We start from the raw sequence: 24,394 nt of genomic DNA, 5'->3' as shown, positions 1-24,394 counted from the left end.
ATAAACACACACCATTTTAAAAAATGGTGTACTTTTAAGTGTTTTTAGTATATAATAATAATAATATAAAAGTTATCATTGTTTTCATTAAAACAAAATAAAAGAGCCCTTGTTATATATGGCAATATGTAGTTTCTGACATACTATGCATTGTATGCAACAGATGGTGTATATCACCACTATAGTACAGTAGCCAAATTGTGTCAGTAAAGATTTGGCTGCTGATCAGTTTTTGTTTATAATGCATATTGTCTTTAGGTTAAAAAAAATGAAATTTGCTGTGACTGCATTTTCTGTTTATTTCTTTGATAGCTGATTAATCAGAACCTGTGATTTGTTTGTTGTTCTGACAGTAACTGAATTCTGGCCAGTTTTTTGATCACGTATTGTTTTTGTTTGTGTGTAGTCTCTGTTAGAGAGGCAGGGTTTGCCAATAAGTTCCCTGGCTGTGGACAAAAGTCATATGCAGCTGCCTCGGGGAATGTCAAGAACCAAGTCATTTGGTAATGTGTCATTGGCACATACACAAATACAAACATTCTAACAAATTCTGTCTTTTCATAAACATAAAACAATTATATAAAAAGGGCTATTAAAACACAGTGATCACCAGAGTTCTGATCATTGTACACCCACAGTCTCACTGAGAACTGTTTTATAGGTGCTCCTGAAGATGAAAGAATCTCAGCCCTGATTGGAGAGCATCGCTTTCCGAGAAGCTCCTCGATGACTGACAGCTTTAGACAAGATAGTATTCCACCCCCTCCACAGACAGCTCCTCCACCACCTCCAACTCCCTACTTCCTAGATTCAGGGCCACCACCGTCCTTTCATCCACCTCCGCCCCCTTCTCGCGCTGCCAACCAGAGCCGTTCAAGCTTCCGCCCAGGGGCGGAGCCCAAACTCCATGGCCCAGTCACGACAGACCGCCAGCGAAAAACACGCTCCATGATCATTCTTCAGGACACCACCCATTTGCCAGTGGAGCCTGCCCCTATTGCAAGACCACAAACGCCTACCTCTGGAGCGGTTCCACCTGAACGTGGTCGTAGGCGTGGACCACCTGTGGAGAATCCGTATGCTAACGTGGGTCGTCTAAGTGCAGTCTATACTCCTACGAAGCCCCAGCGGAGAAAGAGCCCACTAGTCAAACAAGGACCAGTTGAGGAGGGAGCCACTACTCAGACTAGTAGAGACCCCTCTCCTTTGGGAGGGTCACGGATTCCCCACAGTAGCCGAGCAGAGCAGTTCCAACAGCAAGTTCTCTCTGAGAGAGCTAGAATTACACCTCCAGGTGCCCGACGCAGACCCAGCGTTTTCCTATCTGTAGAAGGGAGCACGACTGAGCCGCAAACAACCCCGTTACTTTCTCAGTCCCACTCAGTGGATGAGTTGGCCGAGTTGCCTCCACCTGCACCAATGCTTTCCCCTGGCCCGCCACCGGGGGGCACCACTTTTATACACCCTCTAACAGGTCGACCACTGGATCCTTCCTCACCTCTAGCCCTTGCACTGGCTGCACGAGAACGTGCCCTTAGTGGCCGGAATACACCCACTCCTACGCCTTCACCCACACCTTCACCCACTCAAGGTCGAGCAGTTGAAAGGCCAGAGACAGAAGGAGGAGCAACACCACCTGCTCCTCTTGAGGCTCCTCCATCGAATTCCTGGAGAGACGAACCGGTCAGCATCACAGAAACAGCAAGCCAAGTGACTAGTGGTAGCCCTGGGTCTGGACGAAGCCTGGAAGAGGTACTTGTCCCACCAAGCGTGCAAGGTGTCCAACCTGCACTTATGGATACAGAACATACCCCACCGGCAGTCCCACCAACTCTACCTTCCCCTGCCCCTACCCTCTCAAATCTGACTGCTCGAAGTCTGACTATGAGCTCAGAGGAGGACGCGGAGCCTTACACCGTGACACTTCCCCCTGCATTGCTCTCGTCCAGTGATGAGGAAACCAGAGAGGAGCTTCGGAAGATAGGCCTTGTGCCACCCCCTCAACCCTTTTCTAATGGCCTTCTAATTAAAGAAACACCCAAAGCCACTCTAAGCATTTCACCTAGCGGATCACGGCCATCCATTGCAAAGACCTCCTCTGGGAAAGCAAGCGATTCTACGGCAGACTCTGGGGTTGAAGACCCACATATGGAGACCACCAGTACTGTTTCCACAGTCTCCAGCATGTCCACTTTGTCTTCGGAGAGCACAGACTCCGCTCATGCTAGCAAACCACGTTCTGGGGTGGGGCGTGGTCGCCCCGCCCATCTCAGGGACCCACTGCTTAAACAGTCATCAGACAGTGAGCTGCTTCCACACCCACCCAGCACAGGCCCCAGCCGTCCACGCTACCTATTCCAAAGACGTTCCAAACTCTGGGGGGAGGAGCCCCGGGGCCAGATGGGTGGGTCTGATGAAAGTCGGCCTGCTGCTATGGGGGCAGAGTTGCTAAGCAAAGACTCTCATTCTCTGGGGGAGGAGCCACCGATGGGAGCACCCCTTGACCCTGGCAGGAGATCACCTGTGGGAGGTGCCAGGTAAGGAAAGACCTATTAAAAACTGCACCAACTTAACAACAGCAGCACATTTTGCGCACCTGCATGAAACACAGCACAACTTTTAATATCATTTAGCAATACACCCACTTGACTTTTTGACACCCTTAGCCACACACCTGGTTAAAACTGCATATCCATAACACACGTGTGTGTGTCTGTATGTCCTTGCAGATGTGAGGAGAATGGAGAAGAGAGTAAATCGTAGGTTTTTAGCTCTGTGGGTAAAACAACTCCTTGTCTAACTAACTTTCACTAAACCCTTTACTGCAGCCGTTAATCAAGCTGCAAATGCTACTGTGGGCTTGTATTAAAGGCTTATGGTAGTTCATTATGCAGTAACTGAGGCATTTCAGCTTCTGTCTGTCTTTGCGCAACGAAACTGGAATTTTCAGTGTATCGTTGAAGGCCAATCAAATTGCTTTTTCATAAAAAGTAAATGAATGAATGTTGAATCAACATTTAGTTTGTATTGCTGCATTGATTGTGGTAAGTTTATTGCAGCAAGTTTCGGATGTTTACAAAATGAATACTGAAAGCATGCTGTGGTGGAAATACTGTGAAATGCTAATGCACCATTTTTAATACCCATTCTGAGGACTCCAGTTTTATATTAACTGCTCTAACTGTTTATTTTATTGCATTAAGTTTTCTGCATGCTCTGCACTATTTAAACCCCAATGCTTACAGCATTGGATCCACTTTCCTTTTCTCTCACATTAGCATCCCGGTAGTTTCCTAAAAGTACTGCAGTTAAAACTCTACCTTTGTTTACTTTTTTGCTTCTGCTGCATCTTCCTCTTTCTTTTTTTTCCTTTAATTGTCTTTCATTCTTTCTCTCAGACTCTTTAGTAGTTTAGGGGAGCTTCACACCATCTCTCAGCGGAGTTACGGCACCACCTTCACAATCCGTCCTGGCAGCCGATACCCAGTGACCCGTAGGACTCCAAGCCCTGGAGCCACACCAGAACGGAGTGAACCGCTGGGGCCTGTCCGTACATTCGGCCCTCATCACCATCATCACACAATCCTCAAGTCTTCTAGCCTAAGTTTGCCCCAGGAGCCCAAAGAGGTGCGTTTCGTCATGAGGAGCGCCAGTGCTCGAGCCCGCAGCCGTTCTCCATCCCCCTCTCCATGCGCCTCCCCCTGCCCTTCACCTGTACTGGGAGCCCCTCTCCTGGCCCTGCGGCCATTCAGACAGCGCCCCCTAGCACTGTGGAGTAAGTATGACGTGGGAGAGTGGCTAGAGAGTGTGGGACTAGGAGAACATCGTGCCCGTTTTTTGGAGCATGAGATTGAAGGCGCCCATCTGCCTGCACTGACCAAGGACGATCTGGCAGAATTAGGGGTGACGCGGGTGGGACACCGAATGAACATCGAACGTGCCCTGAAGCAGCTGCTGGAGAGTTGAGGAGAGCAAAAATGCAGGATATAGTCTCATCACAAATTTTAACCATTAAAAGTCTAAAAGTTAGACTAAAAGTCTAACACCATAGATTCCAACCCACTTTTTTTTAGCATTGCTCAGCCCTTATATAATATAGATTTTACCCAAGCACCAACGATTTAACTCCCACAAAACCCACCATGTTTCTTCACTAGTTTGCCACCTACTAAGAGTAAAAATAACATGCTGGACAGGAGTGTGGACCTACTGCGCAATATCTACTATTTACAGCTACAGGTCTTAGAATATCAAACTGGCCATGTTTTTAACTGGGTCTTCTGCACAATAACAAATGATATAGCCAGCAAGCAGCCATTTCCTTCACGCGCCATGTTTTACAATCAAATGATGATGAAGGTGTGGCAATCATACAGACTGCTCTCACATTATCAGAGGAAGTCTGAGAATATCTTCACCATCTGGATTTGTGTGCATTTCCTGCTTCCAGGAGAGAGACTTCTGAATTTTAGAAAGCAGCGTCAACTTGAATGCAAAGGGAAAGGAAAGAGCAGAAACCTCTCCTGTAAACAATGCCAATGCTTCCAAGTGCCCGGAATTTACAGTATGTTCACCGACCATCTTGTAACTCAATAGTAGATAGCCATGATAATGGTGATAATAAGATGCGTTGCAGTAACTCGACTTGGCATGTGAATGCAACATGTCCAAGTAAGAAAGGATCTGACAATCTGCCCTAAACCAGGAGAATAAAACTTCTCCAAATACAATACAAGTGTGGCCTTGAGGTAATACTGCCGCCATCTAAAATTTGTTAAAGATAGATATTTTCAGTCACTACATTCAGTTTTATATGTATATGATATATATGGAGTTATATACTAAAAAAAGAAGAATGTATGAGAGTAAGGTGAGATATACTTGTCTTATGCCCTGTGAGATTGTGTCATATTTGGTCTTACTTTATATTTGTTATTTTATTTGTCAACTATCAACCAATACCCTAACATGAACGCAGTTACTCTTTTTTCCCCATGGTATAACTTGTGATTTGTGAGTTATAAACACATAATCTTTAGACTAGTTCATGGTCAGTTATTTAAGAATTTCATAATTACGGACGGACCTTTTTTGTCTATTATGAATAAATCCTCATTAAGACTGTATGTAGAATAACTGTTTCGTTTAAAAAGAGGATTTGAAATGCTATGGGTTGTAGGAATTTATTTGTTACCTTTTGTAAATGATAACTCAGCATCAGTCGATCATTTCATGCTGATCAATTTGTGAATTCAAGCCGTAACAATGTTTCTTTGCCATGATTTGGTTATGTATTGTGCAATTACTCATTTGGGATTTAATTCCTATCAAGTCTTTCAGTTTAGAACAATATGAGCAAAATATGCTACCTAAGGGCTTTTCTAACATAAATAAAATAAATTGTTATCAAACATGTTTTAATGCAAACTGCTAAACTGGTGAATTTGTCTGATCCCCAGTTATAGGCAAGTCTACAACTTAAAGTAATAACGTGACACATTGGCAAAAACAAAGCTAGTGTTAATGGGCCTTAAAAAGCAGTGTGTCCCTGACCATAATGACCTGGGAACATTTTCTGTTCCTAGTAAAAGTGTGAAATTGTCTTTTAGTACAACCAAATTACTAAAAGTAATCTGATTACAAGCATATCTACTGTGAATATAGTTATTTTTCCTCAATTTCTCATTTTAAAATCCCCAAGATTGTCATATAATCAAGCAAATGTTGAGATTATATTGTGTCAAAAATGATCTGGTAACTAGCTTGACTGGTTTGTTGTGTTTGGTAAGCTGGAACAGTAGGTGTTGCTGTGGTTTACACATTTAACTAACAGATGAACTCTGCCAACTGAGGAGAAAATCCTCACACTTGTCACTCCTCCGGTTGGTCAATTTGCACAAAGATGTGGGTGCTACTGTTTATAAGCCATCTGCATAAAATATGAGTGTACTTCCCTCATCTGTACCTGTCCTTCTCCCTCTCTTCCGATCCTCACTCATTTACACTCTCAAACACAATTATTTAATTAATTAATTACTGGTGTAAGAGAAGGGTGTGGCAGCCATGTTCTTCTAATTTACCACTTTTAGGAGCCCTTTCTTCTGATGTTGACTTTTTTTTTTTTGTATTCTTTGTTGGATGAAGTGATTTGAGGATTAAGCTTTTGGACGTTTGCTTTAAAATGAGAAAATGTACACAAAAATATAATTTGACTTGTCTGTTATTAAAGATCATCTCTCAGGCTTTGGGGATTAATCAAAGAATACATCTTTCTGTGGAGAAAAAGAAGGGGGTTGGGTTTATTACTCTATACGTTTTAAGATGTGTGTGTGTGTGTGTGTGTGTGTGTGTGTGTGTGTGTGTATGTGTGTGTGTGTGTACGCGCAAACAAAAATCAACGTATAAAAGTCAAGAATTTGGTTGTTAAAAGGACAGAGGTCCAATTTCTACAAATTAATTAAACACTTGCTTTCTAAATTACCAATTAAGAGATAAAAGAAAATGGCAGATTCTAATAAAATGCCTACTGAGACAGCCAAGGTTAAAACATTAGTAATGTATAAATAATTGAAAAACCAAAGTAGGCCTAAATATATATATATATATATATATATATATATATCTATATATATATATATAACTGGATGAATTATAAATATTAGGCCTAAAAAAAAAAAAAAATATATATATATCTAATAATATATATAACTTAGAAAAAAGTTCAAATTTAATTAGAAAATTAGAACTATCACTGAATATTAATAGACTAATATTCAGTGATAGTTCAGGTTGCATGTCTTAAATGATTAAATGCATTATTAGCCACAAAGATTATCTTTCATGATCTACATAAAACAAGTATTTTCCAATGATGCACATTATGGGAGATGTCAACACTAACTTGAAATCTTTGAAAACACCCATTTTTTATTGCATTGTTTCAAAATGTATTGTGGGCTATTTACTCACAGCATATTGTTGAACCTGGCAATTATTATAAAACTTGTTTCTCGTGAGAGCACAGCAACATTTTAAGCTTAAAACATTACATCATAACATATAGTTGATGGTATATTTTTATGATGTTTACTTGATTAACTTGTTAAAAACACATGATCCCGATTTACAATTATGATATTGAAATTTATGTTTAGAGGACAAACTTCAAAAAAGTCATAGTTTTGCAGGTTTGAGGACATTGTCAGTCCTACTGAAAACAAGCATAAATGCGTTTGGACTTTTGACTCAAAACCTTTGGTTACAACCTCTTGTGACAACTGTCCTGCATGGGCTCCATAAACTGTCTAACAGCTCAGTAACTTATATGCATCAAGTTATCTTATATCTTTCAATCATATTTTAAAGTAGTCTACTAAAGTGAGCTAGTATTTAATGTCATGGACACCATGCTCAGAATATCAGTCTAGGCTAACTATAATATAAGTTGTTTTCATTCATAGAAGTTCTCATGAAGTGATAAAAAATAATTTGTATTACGTGAGATATATGTAATTATCAAACAAAAGGACTCGTCGGCAGTCAGTGCTGTAATTTCATGTTATGTCCTCGGGTTTCAACAGATGTACTGTATGCCAGTGGCGGTTTATTGACAGTACATTCACATTCATGACAGTGTCGGACTGAGAGGAGGCTGGTTAATGTGTCACTGGCATATGCTCTGAAAGAGTGCAGTGATTCGGACGGTCCACCACTGCGGTGTAAGACAAGGTAAGAGTTTGCTTTTAAATGTGTTCATGTTTATCTGTGCAACCACTCAGATGTTGGGTTTGAATATCAAGTAGGTAGACTTGTGCTAGTTATAGACAAAGAGAAGAACATTTGTTAGGCCTACATTTTTTCTATTATCTCTGTGTAAACAGAATTTAAAACAAAATCATGAATGTTAGAAGAAAAAAGGCTGTCTGACGGGAGTTTTGGTCATGTGCATCACTTTCACTTTCAGTACTGAATTAGCTATATATAGTATTATTAGCTATAATATTTTTTTTTTTTTTTTTTTTGGCAAGGTTCTGTTTGCAAATGTTTGCAGTGATTGTAGATCATTTATTTCTTACAACTGCAGTGGACGGTGATTGGCCGAGAAGCCAACACCTCTAATCTCTCATATATTTATCTCTATAGATACAGGTTTTAGTAGCCTATTTCCATTAATATATCTATTGTTTTATCATTTAAAAACCTCACTAGCCTTTTTATGTAATGCTTTTAATAGTTTATTTATTTATTTATTTATTTATTTATTTATTTATTTTTTTTATTCTTTTTTTTCTATAAATTATATGCTTGGTCTGGTTTGTTTTTAATAAACATTTTGTTTAGCTGCAGATGTCTCTTGCATACTACTGACAATTATAGCCTGTGAATTATTACATTTATGAATGTAAGCTACAGTGAAAGGTTCAATGGCTATTTAATAGGTAAAACTTTGCAATAAGGTTGTTAACATTAACACACTTAAAAAAAAAAGATTAAGAGTACATTTACAAGAAAATGTTTCAGTCTTTTTCAGTCTTCAGTGTGTTACTTGTACATTCTTTGTAATTATTTGTGAAATTTACTAGGTTTTTCTGAGTGAAAATGGTTTCTACACCAATATTGTTTTCAGTTAACTAACAATGAAAAACACTTGTAAATGTAAAACACCCACATGTAATGTTTCAATATTTACTAATACATTTTTAAAATAAAAAATAGTCTGTTAATGTTAATGAACCTGAACTAACACTGACAATGAACAGTTGTATTTTCATTAACTAACGTTAATGTTACTGTAAATGTATTGCTCATTGTTCATTAATGTTTGTTAAAACATTAACTGGCATTTAATAATGAGACCTTATTGTAAAGTTTTACCAAATTATTTTTTTATAATTATTAATCTACGAAATATTACATGAAATATTTCATAACTTCAATAAACGGCAAGTTTTTTTTTTTTTTTTTTTTGAGTTGGACAGATGTCATTATGTCATTAAATCAACTTTAGCACAATCGTGGTAAAATTCAACCCTTGACATAACATTTCCTCTGGACAAAGTTCCCGTTTTATGCCTCACACAGCTGTTGATTGAAGACAACACAGAATCCAATGTAAAGATGTCATCTAAAGACAACACTATTAGTTTCCCTGAGCTTATAAAGCTGAAACGAGACTGTGGCCAACTCAACAGAGCAGAAATAAGCACTTTTGTACAAGGAGTCACATCAGGAGCCATCCAGAAGAGTCAAATAGGTAAGAGCATAATCACATAAACTCAGTTTACCGTTTAGACACAAGCTAAGAAAATGTTTGGGTGGAACTTCTCAAAAATAATTGTGCTGCACCTGCACAGGTGCTATGCTAATGGCCATATGGCAGAAGGGCATGACTGATGAAGAAACCCTGGCAATGACAAGAGAAATGATGAACTCTGGAGAGACGTTTAAATGGCCGAAGGAATGGCTTGTGGTAGACAAACACTCAACCGGTGGAGTCGGAGACAAAGTCAGCCTTCCACTTGCTCCTGCTCTGGCTGCATGTGGCTGTAAGGTAAAGCCTTGTACTGTTTTAAACTGTAGAACTCAAAAATTTAAATTTTAAGATTCTGAAATTTGTATGATGCAAAATTAATCAGAATATTGGCAATTTCTTGGGCACAGTTCTACTCAATAACAATTTCCACCAACCTCTCTTTATTTATTTTAAAATGAACGCAGCTGAGGTACTTAAGATATGTAGGGTTTTTTCTAGGTGCCCATGATAAGTGGAAGAGGACTGGCACATACAGGTGGCACCCTGGACAAGCTGGAGTCTATACCTGGGTTTAAAGTCAACCAGTCAGTGGAACAGGTAATGTGGGATTTATTTAAACTTCAAATGATGCTCTAACTGGTTTGACTAGTCGGTTTTATTTCTTTAAGTATAATCGGTTATTTATTATTATTATTATAAACTGAACTATGTGTGTGTATATATATATATATATATATATATATATATATATATATATATATATATATATATATATATATGATGAGCAGAAGGATGTCAAGAATATAACATTTAATATTAATATAACATTTTATCAATAGCTATAAAAATATTTTAGATTTAACAGCAGCACAGAATCATTTGTTCAAGAGAACACTCATCTAAATGAGGAACTGACTAATGCATACTGACATCATAAAATCCTGCTAACCATTTCTTCCATGGTCTGTTTTAGCATTTATAATTAAAGTTGTTATTGAATATGAGCGTCATCAAATCAATTTTTACCACAGACTGTAATCCTTATATAATGAAATCTATGTAAATGAATGTAGCCCATGTTCTGATTCTTCACAGTATGCCGTTTCTCCCAAACCAACGATTTAGCATAGACAATATTTCATAACACACTTCTTACCGGGCAAAGTTAGAAGTCAGAACTCAGTAAAAGGTTATTATTACCATTGTACTATTACTACAGTAGCCTGCGTTTTAGATTTTTCAATATTTCACTATAAAATATCCAGAGCCAAGAGTTAACAAATAAACCAGATTGTAGAGTAGCCTAATTTTGTAGTATATTACGCACAATTTATATATTCATTAATTTTATTGGTGTGGAGTTTGTTGTCAATATTAAAATATATTAGTGCTGTCAAACGATTAATCGTGATTAATCGCATCCAAAATAAAAGTTTTGTTTATATAATATGTGTGTGTACTGTGTATATTTGTTATGTATATATAAATACAAACACATGCATGTATATATTTCAGAAAAATATGTTATGTTTATATATTAAATATATTTATATATAAAATAAATTATATGAATATAAATATATAGATGTAAATATTTTCAAAATATATACTGTATGTGTGTGTATTTATATACATAATAAATATATACACAGTACACACATATATATTATATAAACAAAAACTTATTTTGGATGCATTTAATGACGATTAATCATTCAACAGCACTAAAATATATTTTTAAAAAATTTTATATTATATGTCTCTAGGTGAAGCAGATCCTAGAGGATGTGGGCTGTTGCATTGTGGGACAGACAGAGAGTCTAGTTCCAGCAGATCGTGTTCTCTACGCCATCAGAGACGCCACATCAACTGTTGATAGTCTTCCTCTTATCATCAGTAAGATTAACCTGAACAACTTCTCTTTGCAGTGTTAAGCCTACCTCTTATGATTATTGTCATCCACGTTCTGCACAGGCTCCATCATCTCTAAGAAAGGAGCTGAAGGTCTGAGTGCTCTTGTGTTAGATGTGAAGTTTGGCAGAGCTGCTCTGTATAAAGATTTAAATAGCGCCCGGCATCTTGCAGAGTCACTGGTAAGAGAGCTTTTAGTGTTTATCACTACATTATCATCTATTATAATCATGCAACATTTAAACATGCTTATTTAAAGTTAATTTATCAATTACATTAAAATATATACACAAAATTCAATTTCTATATTTAGCATTGCAAATATATCTCCAGTATCTTTCTCTTTAGTTCTTTCTGTCCATAGGGCATATAAATTTTCTAATGACATCAAGACTTATACTTTTTTCAAAACTTTTAAGCAACGCTATAAACTATTACACAGCTGTGCATCTTGGGGTTAAAAATCAGCTGATTTACAAAAATGACTTAATACTTAATTTAATGATGAGAAGTTTAAAACCTTATTTTATTTTTATTATTATTATTTTTATCAGCTTTAATGCACTGTATAACAAAAGCAGTCTAATGTCAAAAGTTGTAATGACAACAAATAAGTATTTAAAAATCTATTGTTTAACTTACAAGCTGCAAAGGAGTGGAAAAAGTGAAAATCAGAATTTGCCGTAATGTCTTCAGAATCATTCATACATATGAAAATCGGTTGAGAATTGAACAAGTAGTTGTTCAAGTTGTTGTTATTTGTGGTATTTTGTTATTTTTGTTTTGTATTTTTTGTGTTTGTGGTGTTTTAGGGGTATTATAAGTCTTATAAATGGTTTGAATGGTTATGCTATTAAATGCACAACTTGTTATAACATTCTAGAACAAAATGGGTACTATTTTTTGCAATCAGAATCAATAAGAAACAAGTATTTAATTTAGCAAATAGGGAAGTGGCAGTGTTATAATTCTGCATTCTATTTGCAACCTTAAATCAAATTCGAACCCAATTCAGGATTTAAATTGGGATTTAAAAGTGATTCTCATTTTAACTTTTATACTGTACTGGTGTCCATTTGCCAATAGGTCATGGCAGGCAACAAGTTGGGTGTGAAGACAGGGGCAGTGCTCAGCCGAATGGACGCTCCCATTGGCCAGAGTGTGGGAAATGCAGTCGAGGTGTGTGAAGCACTTGAGTGTCTTAAAGGACGAGGGTCAGATGATCTCAAGGAACTGGTCATATGTTTAGGTAAGGAGAAGGACCCACTTAAACATAATACTGTAAGATGACACAACAGAACTTAATTGTGATGTCCTTCAAGACAATCTGGCCACAGATGTCTGCAATAATCAAGCATAAAGGTATTCATTGTGTTTAGGTGGGTATCTACTGTGGATGTGTGGCCACTCCGGTACTCTAGACAGTGGGAAAACTGAAATCGCTGTGAAACTGGAAAATGGAGAAGCCCTTAAAAAGTTTGAGGCGATGCTGGTGGCTCAGGGGGTGTCTGCAGATGTTGCACATTCCCTGTGCTCAAACGAGACCGACTACTCTAAGCACATGAAGCGTGCAGCGCATCAGACAGAGCTCGAGGTGCTAGATGATGGTAATTATGTTTCATGTTCTCGTTTGAAAATCAAATATGTTAATTATTTTACATAACATTAACAGCACAGGCATGATTATAAACAGATCGCACAGAGCGCGCTATTAATATTCACTGTTATTCATCTACATGCAATCATCACGTCCATTATCTCAGCAGCAGCCATTGTGTGTGTATGTGTGTGTGAACTGTTTGATTGACAGGAGCCGTTTTGGACATTGACGGTTTGGCCCTGGCTGAAGTGCTGCATAAACTAGGCGCAGGACGTACTAAATCGGGAGAGGTAATTGATCATAGTGTGGGAGCAGAGATCTTGGTTGAGATGGGACAGCAGGTAAAGAAAGGTTAGTCTCATTTATCTCAATATATGACTGTTTGGAATGAAAAATGTGTATACTTCTAACTAAAAAAGTATGCCGACTACTAAAATATAGTATGTGAAAGTTTTCGATATGCAACACTTAACACTATGCAATAACGATCGTACATAAAAGACACACTTCACCACAATGCATGTTAACCTCAGCAAATTGCTGCCAGTCGTCCTAGAAATACAATCCTGTTATTTTTAAATGTCATTTAAAATAACTATTTATTTTTAATTTAATTTATAATCCAATTTTGTATAAAAACATTTGGCAGTCCTATCAAATGATGATTCAAGAATGATATTAATATCACTTCTGGTTCATTCACCACAGTGGAAATGAGTCAAATTGCATTGTGGGATATATCATAGCGTGCTAATTGTAGACTAAACATTTGTGCAAATTAAAAATAAAAACTAAATAAGTAAAATCTGAAATATTCAACCATACTATGAGCATTAGATCATATTTCATATAATATTTAATTATAATATTAAAAATGTTGTTGATCTTTTATCTTCCTCCAGTTCATTAATCACACTGGAAATAGGTTAAATTGCATTGTGGTCTATATCACCCACTATAGTATGCTGTACTGTATACTAAACATTTTCAAAAATGTTAAATCCGATATACTCACTCATACTATAAGTAGTAGGCCATATTTCATGTCAAAATAAAAAATAAAATAAAATTGCATTGTGGTATATAAAATCCACCATTTCACAAATGTGAAAACATTAAATTTGCATGCTGTGCACAGTATACTTAGTGTCCAACTAGTACGAGTAGTACTGTAGTAGTAGTTTTTCAAAAATAGCCTACCTTTATATCTCTGTATAGTATTTATTGAGGCAAATCTGTATTGATACCCTTCTGATTCAATTGGCAGGTCAATCATGGATCAGGATTCATCACAATTGCCCAAATCTGAGTCCACACTATTCTGACCTGCGGAAAGCTTTGGTCATTGGCAGCCATGACAAATACGAAACAGCATCACGTGTGGCAGAATTCATCCACCCAGATTATCCCAACATGTCATAAAAGCCTTATTCGAAATGTATTTTGTTTGTAACAAAAATTTCAGTTTGAATGCACTGTTACCAAGAAACTGTTTTCTTTATATGACGCACTAGGGAGTTTATACAAGAAAAACAACAGACAATGGCCAACACTGACCTTTGAGCTCTGCATCTGGAAAATCTTTAAACATATTTGCTTACCAGTAGCTGGAACATTACTGTAGCTCAGGTCTGCTAGATCCCATCCTGTAAACTTTAGTTGCAGCTCCAAACAAAATCACTTAAACCAGATGATCAAGGCCTTCAGCTTGAACCTGAAATTGCAGCCAGGTGTGCTGGAGCAGGATTGAATACACTAGAATAGCAGATGAAATGCTGCCACCACTCACTCGCAGAGAAACTGCAGCATTACAGACCACAAACCTCTGAAGAGCTCCAGGATCTCAGATAACAGGGGCAGCTCCCGTTCTTCTAGTATAAAAAGCATCTACGAAGATGCCTTCAGATATTCATAGATTTGTCAGAAGGTAAAAGGAATCTGATTCCACATTGTGAATTCAGTTTTGGTTTTTCAAAATACCTTTAAAGTGTAACACTGGTGCTTCATTTATATTTTTCAATGAAGTCTTTCTGTGTTTATTTAATCAAACCAATTAGTAAGTGTGATTATCTTTTTTGATAAATGAAGGTTGGAGAAGAGATGATCATTGCTGCCACGTAGTGGTACAAATCATGTCCAACATGGCAGCGATGGTGAAGCCCTAATTTAATTTGCATATTTTCTACATCCTTGAAGTAAAAGCTGGTTTTGAATATCTGGAGACATATCTAAAAAACACATAATTCATAGTTCATCCCAAATTCAAAAGCAAAGTAATACTAATAAGAATTGTTTTTTGTTTTTTTTTGCTATTGTGGCATCATTTTTGCGATAAATTTCCAGAATGTCAGTAGCCGACATATTCATTAAGCTGATTTTTTTTTTTTTTTTTTTTAAAACAAAATCAATAAAATATAATTTTTTACATTATCGTAATTAAGGGTGGGGGGTATAAATGTCACAAACAAATAATGCCCTAAAATAGGTTTCGTTTTCTTAATGCAATAAAATATTTTATTCCTTTTGACTTTTTTTTTAAATATAACCTGGATATTTCTTTGAGAGATTCATCATATTTTACAGTTGATATTTATGACAGTCTTGTTTAAGTTTAAATTTTAACTAGGAATCGACCAGGAATCAAGTTACGCACATCAGTCATCATCGCCTTGTTTTTTGCCTCCATCAAAAATAAAAATAAATATTTAAATCAAATACTTTGCCCATTTTTTTTTTTTATTTCAACACACATAAAAAAAGGATATGCATTCAGTCTATTTTCTTCAAGATTAAAAAAGCAAATAATATTGCTGCTTTTCGATGCCTGCAGTTGTCCTCGGGTAAGTCTTCAAAAGGGAGACAGGGAATTTCTTCTAAACCTGGATTTTTCTGTGCTGGTTCGGGAGGCATTAGTGCGCCACAGAGTTGAGCGGTTCTGCTCTTATGTTTCCAAGATCCAGCGCAGAATCTGTTTCTTCATCGATTTCACCGATTACAGCCCTTAAGCACATAAACATACAAGTCTTTAAAATCCAATGAAGTCTGCAATTGCTTTAAACAATGTAAATAAGTAGCACAGATACATACACATTATCGCCTCTGACAATATACAGTCCCAGAACCACCTGCTCTACACCCTGGGAAGAGCTGAACACCCGCTCATGGCTTTCATCCAGGATGAGATTGATCGTCTGATCAAATCCCTTTAGCGTCCCCTAAATACAAAACAATAAAAGTCATAAGCAGGCTCCTACATTAATGCATGTTACTAAAGGAGATGAGGAAGACTCACCACAATCATTCTGCCATCTGAAGTGATAATAGCAACCGTCCCTTGAATAATGTCAGTTAAGGAAATATCAGGCTCATAAAGACTTACATAGACATAATCACATTCAATTAAATGTATGTATAGGTGTGTGTAATTAAATAAGTATATACTAGATATACAAAAAAATAGAAATATGCATATCTCACTACACTATACACGCAGTTCAAGTCTCAATATATTATCAATGTATAAATAGTAGTACACTAACATGTATAATTAAAAGTATTATGCATGCATAATAATTCTATGTAACAGACATAATTAGACACGTTACATGCATGCATTTAAACATAATAAACATACCATACACACAATTTATCAGGCATACTTACTGTATATATGTAGTGCACATAAAATCTGATACATTACGTTCATACATGTATACTAACACGTGATAATGACTTCATCATGCTCATCATAACACGCTTAATCACTTGATAGCGCGCGCCCACTAAAACACATAAACACTGTCATGAAAACAACATAAAATCACCACCATGAATTGCATCAAAGGATACGGTTAATGTAGCTCTCAAGAGCTGTAGACATCTCTGCTGGAACGTGTTTATATCCACCGGTTTTTGAGCACAACTACAACAAAAAAACACATTCGTTCAGCTGCGAGCTGAACCGGAAATGAGAACGGAGAGACTCGAGTAGCGGATGACACATCGCGGCAGTATTAGTCGAGTAGGAGCAATCGAACCTGCGGTACTGTATTTGTCCAGAAGGTGGCGCACTCTGTAGGTTTCTAACAAGTAGGTCTACATAATACGGTTTCTAACGAGCAACCGTGGAGATTACAATCAGTTCTTGGTGAAAAGACAAATTGTTTCAAGGTCACAGTGTAGGCTGATGGAAAAACTGATGGTGATGGAGACAATGGAACTTACACAAAAGTACTGTGGTGGTACAATAGTGATGCTACTTTGATTTATAGAGTATCACATTGATGCTATTTACATGGTATTTCAAATATTACTTTGGTATTATCAGGATAAATGTCCAAACTATGATGTTACCATTGTGTGTGTGTATATATATATATATATATATATATATATATATATATATATATATATATATACAGTACAGACCAAAAGTTTGGAAACATTACTATTTTTAATGTTTTGAAAGAAGTCTCTTCTGCTCATCAAGCCTGCATTTATTTGATCAAAAATACAAAAAAAAAAAAAACAGTAATATTGTGAAATATTATTACAACTTAAAATAATAGTTTTCTATTTGAATATGACTTAAAAAAAAAAAAATTTATTCCTGTGATGCAAAGCTGAATTTTCAGCATCATTACTCCAGCCTTCAGTGTCACATGTAACATCCAGTCTATCACATGATCATTTAGAAATCATTCTAATATTCTGATTTATTATGAGTGTTGGAAACAGTTCTAATGTCTAATATATTTGATGAATAAAAGGCTAAAAAGAACTGCAAAAAAAAATTCTAATAATATATATTCTAATAATATATTTATTTAGAAAGAAAAAAAAATTACTGACCCCAAATTACTGACCAGTAGTGTATATTGTTATTACAACATATTTATATTTTAAAAACATAGCTTCTTTTTTTTTTTTTTTTTTTACTTTTTATTCATTAAAGTATCCTAAAAAAGTATCACATGTTCTGAAAAAAATATTAAGCAGCAGAACTGTTTCCAACTGTGATAATGAATCATCATATTAGAATGATTTCTAAAGGATCATGTGATAATGATCCTAAAAATTCAGCTTTGCATCACAGAAATAAATGATAATTTAAAGTGTAATAAATTTAAAAACAATTATTTTAAATTGTAATAATATATCACAATATTACATTTTTTTCTGTATTTTTGATCAAATAAATGCAGGCTTGATGAGCAGAAGAAACTTCTTTCAAAAACATTAAAAATAGTCATGTTTCCAAAATTTTGGGTCTGTACTGTATATATATATATATATATATATATATATATATATATATATATTATATATATATATATATATATATATATATATATACACACACACATTAATATATATATATATATATATATATATATATATATATATATATACACACACATATATATATATTTATATCTATATATATATATAAACAAGACAATGGTTTTGAAAACTATGGGCAATATTATTGTTATCAAGACATGGTTTTGAAAACTATGGCAATTATTGTTATGAAGCTGGAGAAACAATAATTAACCAAACAATAAATTGCACAATCATAGCTAAAGGAAATAAGCCAGATGATAATTTGGCATTTTCACATTCTGGGGATTCCAGGCACAAGCTGTTGTAAAGCACAACACAAGTGATGGTTAAAGTTAATCATTTGTGTTGTTATGAGGAAGTGAACTTTAAGCCTGAGATGCATTAGAAGGATCTCAAGGAAACCATTATGGTAACAAATGCTATATGAAACACACACACTTGAACCAGGGAAGAAAAATGGATGTATAAAATAAAATCTTTCCGACAGTTTAGACTTTTACCATACCAGCTTGGACGAATAACAAGGGAAACTGGTTCAGCAATACAGGTAATAAAAAGTGGTATTTAAACAATGAAACTTGTTTAATTTGTTTTTAATTTATATTCATCAAGTAATATGATCTTCTTGTAACTTATCTCTGTTTTCTGTTTCCACGCAGCCTGTTTTAGATTTCATGTGAAGCTGTGACAGTTTGTTAAAGGCAACATGAAAGCAGACGACAAACTTCAGATCTTGAAATTCTTTCTAATGCTTGTCAATTCCTTCTTTGTGGTAAGATGAAATAACAAAAGATCTGTACGTTGCTGGCATGGATTTGAGAGACATTTCTTGTTTATCACTTACAATGAAAGAACTTCCTGGACTGCAGTCAAATGCTGTATATTAATCATACGGTGGACATTGACACGCAGCCCGTAATTAAGCTTGTTTTCTGCCAGCAGTGTGCAAAGACAGACTTCTGCACTCGTCAAACAAAACATCTTAATTCATGCATGGCTACATGTACAAACAAGTAACAATTTACATGATCTTGACAGATTCTTGGCATCAGCATTTTCGCATGTTCTGCTTGGATTTTATTTGATAAGGACAGCTTTGTGAGTGTTCTCAGCTCTGGTAAGTTTTCCTGTTTGTCCTATCATTATTCAAAATAGCAGCTTACATAATGCATGTTATTGCAATTTGCCTCAGATTACCTATAATAATGTATTGAGATTTGATGTTATCTCTATTAAAAAGTAAACTACTTTGCCGTAGCCAATTTTTCGTGGCCTTCAATATGATTTTGGTGTGTTAATGAAGCAAAACGTGTGGTCTCTCAGGACAGGAAGTGAAGGTGGTGGCTGGGGGGCTCTTTTTCATTGGCCTTGTTGTGGTTTTTGTGTCCTTGCTGGGTTGTGCTGGTGCCTATTTTGAGAGCAGATGCTTCATCATATTTGTAAGCATAATTCACGCAGTGCACAAAGACACTAATAATGAAATAAAAGCTTGCTGTGAACATTTCCTCTTCTCTGTTTATTCAGTATCTGTGCTTCTTGATCGTCATCATACTGGGTCAGCTTTTCATCACCTTTGTGCTATTAATACGAAGAGACAAGGCAAGTCTTTGCTTAAATTATTATTACTGCAATGAAAAACACAGCTGGCTTCAACTTCACACACGAGATCCCAATGATAAAGTGATTAAACAAATTGTCTAACACATGTTTTGAATGTTACCAGATTGAGCAGTTTTTGAGGGATAATGTGGACGAGATCATTAGGGAGTATGGAGGAAATGGAACCCAAACGTCTTGGAAACTTCTAGACAGTGTGCAGATTTCTGTACGTGGCTGATTTACATCTGAATGCAAGATGACTGGATGATGATTGTGACTATTTTAGCTAACAATCAGCTATAGGAAGGTGTGTTTTGATACAAGTGTATTTTTTTTTTTTTTTTTTTTTTTTTTTTTTTTTGCTGTAGGCACGATGCTGTGGTAGGCTGAACTCAAATGAATGGAGGAATAACACATTTATTGAGTCCCAGGGGGAGACTGACATCTACCCTTGCTCCTGTTTTAACGGTACCTGCCCTGTAATACTGCCTGGAACACACAGCTTTGGAAAAGGATCAGACATCTATGAAACGGTAACATATGTTGCCTTTTTTCCATCATTACAACCTTTTTAGATATCCTCCTTGTTTTAATTTGCTCACTAAAGCAGTTTTTTTTTGGTGACAGGGCTGTGAGGAGGTTATAGTGGACTGGCTAGAGATGAATATATTCGTAATATTTGGAATGGATGTTGGGCTTCTTTTGATTCAGGTAAGGAGAGACCAAAAAATAAAGAAATTATTTTTCACACATGTAATCAATTAAAAACATATTCTCGGTCAAGTAAAAGGCAAGCACCATGGACTTAACTAAAATAATAGAATAAAATAAAATTATGAAATAATTGTTTTTTGTTTCTCCCTTGAAATTGAATTAACACAAGTTAAACATCGTTGACTTGTACAGCATTAAATAAATAAATAAATAATTTATTAATTAATAATTGTTTGATATTTCTCCCTTGCAAGTATAATGCAATGCATTGTAGTGATTGAGCTTAACTTGTATTTAAAATAAAATACAATAAATTTTTTTTGTATATTTCTACCTTGTAAGTGTATAATGCAATTCATTTTAGTGATTGAACTTATATTTAACTAAAATAAGATAAATTAAATAAATAATAAAATAAAATAATTTAAAATATCTAAATAATAAAATAAAAAAATAAAAACAAATTGTTGTATATTCTCCCTTGGAAGCACATAATGCAATTCAAGTTAAAATACATTCAGCATAAAGCAAAAATAAAACAAACAAAAATAATTGTTGGATATTTCTCCCTTGCAAGTGTATAATCTAATTCATAGTAGTGATAAATCTTAACTTGTATTTAACCTGGAATAAAATAGAATAAAACAATAAATAATAATAAATATAGAATGCATTTTAGTGACTAAAGCTTAATTTTTATTGAACTCGGAATATTTCTAAACTGAGATAGAAAAAAATTGAAATCATTTTGTCTTGTAATCCTCAGATTCTGCAGTTTATCTTTGGCATCCAAACCTTCAAATGCATCGGCCGTAAAACGAGGGAACTGCATCCCAGTAATCTACTGAATGCCATGGAGGAGAATCCTGCAGCGCAGCCTGAACCCCAGCAGCACAGTATGGAAAATCAGCAGTTTGCTACTCAAACCTACGACCCTCAAATGGACAATGGCTACTATCATCATGGTGGATATGTTGACGGGAATTATGACCAGTATAACAATCCTGGATTTTACGAACCGGATAACAGTCAAATGTACAGTAGCCATAATAATTTGCAATACCAACAGAGCTACAATGGCAGTTATGGTCAGGGATACATGCAGCACCAGAGCTACAATCAGAGCTACAATCCTGATGATTACTGAAGCCAGATTTCTTCTCTCATGTAACGTGATCAGATTGGGATGGGCTAATTTGATGTTTAAAAAATAGCATTCTGTGGTCTGTGCCTGACCAAAGACACTTAAAACCTTCTCGTAAGACCATTGTTTTGTTTCACTAAGTTCAGGTTAGTGCCTGTTCCCAGGAGTATCATTTGTCATTTTAAAGACAACCAGCATCTTTTTCTCAAACAATTCATTCCAGACCTCTAAGGTCAAAGGCTTTTTAAGACAAAATATTTCTGTAGAAGTCAGAGCTCAGGGTTTGATGACAGACGATTAACTCACTTTTCTGGTAGACTTTCCATTTTATTTTAATGCCCCATGACAAGTTTACAGGTATTTTATAACTGTGTAAAAGTGTAATTATATAAAAAAAAATACTGACCTGAAATTATAACCAATATGAGACAATCCACACAATGTAACTAGCAACAATAATAATTAAAACACTGTTATATGGTAAAAAAAAAATATATATATATAATTAAATTATTATATAAAGATTTAAAATATTTATGATTTATACTTGAAATTCATAAAATTAAAATTTTTTATGTGTATTATATGCAAGCGCTTTTTTTTTATTATTACTAAATCACACAAACTGTATTTAAGATGTGCGTAAACCATTAGTCATCCTTTGCTTTTCGTGCCACGGAGATTCCTTGCTCTCAGTGGTGATATTTGGATGATTCGAGAGGTTGTTTTGTAAATCACTGCACACTCAGACCTGCTTTATGAGTCAAGAGTTGATGTTAATGACACTGGGGGCCTTTTAGTGTGTGAATGTATCTGTGTGTGTGTCGGAAGCTGAGTCGGCGAGTCAAGAGTGGGCTTTGACTGAAGTTTGATGGACGACACTCTCTATAGGCCATAAAGACCGGCGTGTCTATCAGCATGAGTGGGCCCTTTGTTACGGTCGCTCTGCGGTTGATGATAGCCAGGCTGACATTACCGACCTCGTGCGGTTATGAGTTGGCAGTCATGCTTTATGACAACAGTTGACAGCGCACACATTGATGGAGATGATGAGAAAGTTACACTGAGAGAAGCTTGAGATTTCCACTGCCAGCACCTGATTCTGCTCTGGACAGAGTGATGCACCGTGAGTCAATGGGGATTTTCAAGACTGTCTGGGATGTGCTGGGACAGTGACACAAAAGTTATTCGAAAATAGCATAAAGGGATCTTTTAGGTTGTATTTTGAGGGAATAGTTGATCTAAAAATGAAAACTGTGTCATTTACTCACTTTTGTGTTACTCACGACTGTTGTGGAACACAAAATGAGATGTTTTGAAGAATGTTTATGCTGCTCTTATAATGTGACAATGGCCTGTCAAGCTCTGAAAATAACAAAACAAAAAAAACAAAGCACCTTAAAAACTGTAAATTTAGTCCATATCTCTCATGGACAATATTCTAAAGCAGGGGCCGCCAACCTTTTGGGCATGAAGTGCCATTTTTTATTTTTCTGGTTAACGACTGTGCCAATAATAAATATGAGGAATATGAACCACTGAAATTTTTAAACGTTTTGAAACAGCTGTGATGTAACAAAGCCTTGTTTATTGAAATCACATGTCTTTGGCTCACAAGCTTTGCTTCAAAGGCATCCATCACCGATGAAAGCAAAGCGCAGCCAATGCTATCTCACGAACAATTTGTATGTATTTTACGAGGTGGCTAATTCATATGAATTCGTATGACCTCACTTGTACAATTTTGTACGATTTGTCTAGACCCCAGATACAGGTAGGTTTAGGGGCGGGTTAGCTGTAGGTCAATTGTACAAATTCATATGAATTGTGCAACTCATAAAATATGTACGTTTTGAACAAAATTCTATGAATTTGTACGAGTGAGGTCGTACCAATTTGTGCTAATTAGCCACATCGTAAAATATGTACGAATTGCCATGAGACTGGGTTGGCGCAGCACTGATCTGATGCGTCTCATATGCACACCGATAGCGCTGATGGTTTGAATGGTTCTGTAGACTAGCACAGGTTAATTCTCACACTTTAATAGTATTTATAGCTCCAAACAGGCTGTGTAAATATGAGGAATCATTACCCCAAAGTGTACATCGGTATGCAGTTTTCCCTTTTGCTCGTGTGCCAGTGGTCATCTCTCTGTGGCCCAATGTTGGCACGCGTGCCATAGCCATAGGTTGCCGACTCCTGTTCTAAACCCATCGCAGCTTTGCGCAGAACAGATCGAAATGTAAGTCAATATTTACCGAAATTTCTCTCAAGTCTCATTTGTTCTGCTCTTATATTATGACAATGACCTGTCAAGCCCAAGAATTACAAAAAAAAGCACCCTAAACACTTTGTAAATGTAATTTATATGACTCATGGGAATTATTCCGAAGCCAAAAGGCCAGCTTTGCGCACAACACATAGAAATTTAAGTTGGTATTTACTGAAAATTTGGCAAAAGTATTTGAACCCTTTAGTCACGTATATAGTATGAACTGCATTACGTACAAAATATCAAACCAAGTGGCATCAACAAACCAAATGCAAAAATAGCTAATCTAATTTTTGCACTAATTTTAATCAACTGGTAAAAAGTAAATTAACTCTTTGTAGTTCATCACATTTAATATGAACATGTTCAGTAGTCTGAAACTACATTGTCTCCAAACCCATTTTTCTCATTTGTATACAATATATGTATTATATAGTTTGAAACCAAATAAACTTCTTTTTATAAAACGTTCTACTTAAAAAAGCGTGTTTGTGATTTATTTCTTCAAAATAGCCTAAAGGTAGCTTGGTTTGATATTTTGTTAAAAATGCA

At 35.8% G+C, this 24,394-nt stretch overlaps 4 protein-coding genes across 12 annotated transcripts in view; 3 read left to right on the top strand and 1 right to left on the bottom strand.

Annotated features, from left to right (window-relative positions):
- Positions 1–6,243, top strand: part of shank3b (SH3 and multiple ankyrin repeat domains 3b) — a 28,165-nt gene extending 21,922 nt beyond the window's left edge. For 6 of the 8 annotated variants that reach the window (XM_042721774.1, XM_042721773.1, XM_042721770.1 and 3 more), the window contains 4 exons: positions 407–503; positions 662–2,537; positions 2,730–2,759; positions 3,399–6,243. In XM_042721774.1, the coding sequence (XP_042577708.1) occupies positions 407–503; positions 662–2,537; positions 2,730–2,759; positions 3,399–3,966 (2,571 nt within the window). In that variant the 3' untranslated portion in view covers positions 3,967–6,243. Of the gene's footprint in view, positions 1–406; positions 504–661; positions 2,538–2,729; positions 2,776–3,398 lie in introns of all 8 variants that reach the window. The other 2 variants (XM_042721775.1, XM_042721772.1) reach the window with 2 other exon arrangements.
- A 1,216-nt stretch (positions 6,244–7,459) lies between these two features.
- Positions 7,460–15,442, top strand: LOC109094498 (thymidine phosphorylase). Of its 2 annotated transcripts, none has more exons than XM_042721782.1 (10): positions 7,460–7,728; positions 9,082–9,253; positions 9,354–9,550; positions 9,752–9,850; positions 11,020–11,149; positions 11,228–11,346; positions 12,251–12,413; positions 12,544–12,771; positions 12,975–13,115; positions 14,032–15,442. In XM_042721782.1, exons 2-10 carry the CDS (start codon positions 9,118–9,120, stop codon positions 14,184–14,186), a joined length of 1,368 nt encoding a protein of 455 aa, XP_042577716.1. In that variant the 5' UTR covers positions 7,460–7,728; positions 9,082–9,117; the 3' UTR covers positions 14,187–15,442. The 2 variants fall into 2 exon arrangements, with proteins under 2 accessions (XP_042577716.1, XP_042577715.1); XM_042721781.1 differs by having other exon boundaries at positions 9,059–9,253.
- Positions 15,443–15,479: 37 nt separating this feature from the next.
- LOC109094666 (U6 snRNA-associated Sm-like protein LSm8) lies at positions 15,480–16,764 on the bottom strand. Its single transcript, XM_019108386.2, has 4 exons — positions 16,614–16,764; positions 16,057–16,097; positions 15,852–15,979; positions 15,480–15,764 (listed from the first exon to the last, which is right to left on the bottom strand). Exons 1-4 carry the CDS (start codon positions 16,642–16,644, stop codon positions 15,674–15,676), a joined length of 291 nt encoding a protein of 96 aa, XP_018963931.1. The 5' UTR covers positions 16,645–16,764; the 3' UTR covers positions 15,480–15,673.
- A 1,721-nt stretch (positions 16,765–18,485) lies between these two features.
- Positions 18,486–22,029, top strand: si:ch73-139j3.4 (CD82 antigen). The gene is made up of 9 exons (XM_042721783.1): positions 18,486–18,657; positions 18,770–18,882; positions 19,149–19,227; positions 19,434–19,549; positions 19,635–19,709; positions 19,834–19,935; positions 20,078–20,242; positions 20,337–20,420; positions 21,190–22,029. The coding sequence occupies exons 2-9, from the start codon at positions 18,817–18,819 to the stop codon at positions 21,568–21,570; spliced, it is 1,068 nt and encodes a 355-aa protein (XP_042577717.1). The 5' UTR covers positions 18,486–18,657; positions 18,770–18,816; the 3' UTR covers positions 21,571–22,029.
- Positions 22,030–24,394: the final 2,365 nt, after the last annotated feature.

The sequence above is a fragment of the Cyprinus carpio genome, chromosome B4, assembly GCF_018340385.1.
Source record: "Cyprinus carpio isolate SPL01 chromosome B4, ASM1834038v1, whole genome shotgun sequence".
Classification (NCBI taxonomy): domain Eukaryota; kingdom Metazoa; phylum Chordata; class Actinopteri; order Cypriniformes; family Cyprinidae; genus Cyprinus; species Cyprinus carpio.
The sequence above is the reverse complement of the archived record's forward strand: the minus strand, read 5'-3'. Positions and strand labels throughout refer to the sequence as shown.

Coding starts and splice junctions, on each gene's coding strand:
- LOC109094666 (XM_019108386.2), bottom strand. CDS start 16,644: ATGTCTACAGCTCTTGAGAGCTACATTAACC. Junction 16,098..16,613: donor TCTTGAGAGCTACATTAACC/GTATCCTTTGAT, acceptor ACATTATTCAAG/GGACGGTTGCTATTATCACT. Junction 15,765..15,851: donor ATTGTCAGAGGCGATAATGT/GTATGTATCTGT, acceptor TATGTGCTTAAG/GGCTGTAATCGGTGAAATCG.
- si:ch73-139j3.4 (XM_042721783.1), top strand. CDS start 18,817: ATGAAAGCAGACGACAAACTTCAGATCTTGAAATTCTTTCTAATGCTT. Junction 18,883..19,148: donor TTGTCAATTCCTTCTTTGTG/GTAAGATGAAAT, acceptor TGATCTTGACAG/ATTCTTGGCATCAGCATTTT. Junction 19,550..19,634: donor GCAGATGCTTCATCATATTT/GTAAGCATAATT, acceptor CTGTTTATTCAG/TATCTGTGCTTCTTGATCGT.
- LOC109094498 (XM_042721782.1), top strand. CDS start 9,118: ATGTCATCTAAAGACAACACTATTAGTTTCCCTGAGCTTATAAAGCTG. Junction 9,851..11,019: donor TCAACCAGTCAGTGGAACAG/GTAATGTGGGAT, acceptor ATATGTCTCTAG/GTGAAGCAGATCCTAGAGGA. Junction 12,414..12,543: donor GGAACTGGTCATATGTTTAG/GTAAGGAGAAGG, acceptor CATTGTGTTTAG/GTGGGTATCTACTGTGGATG.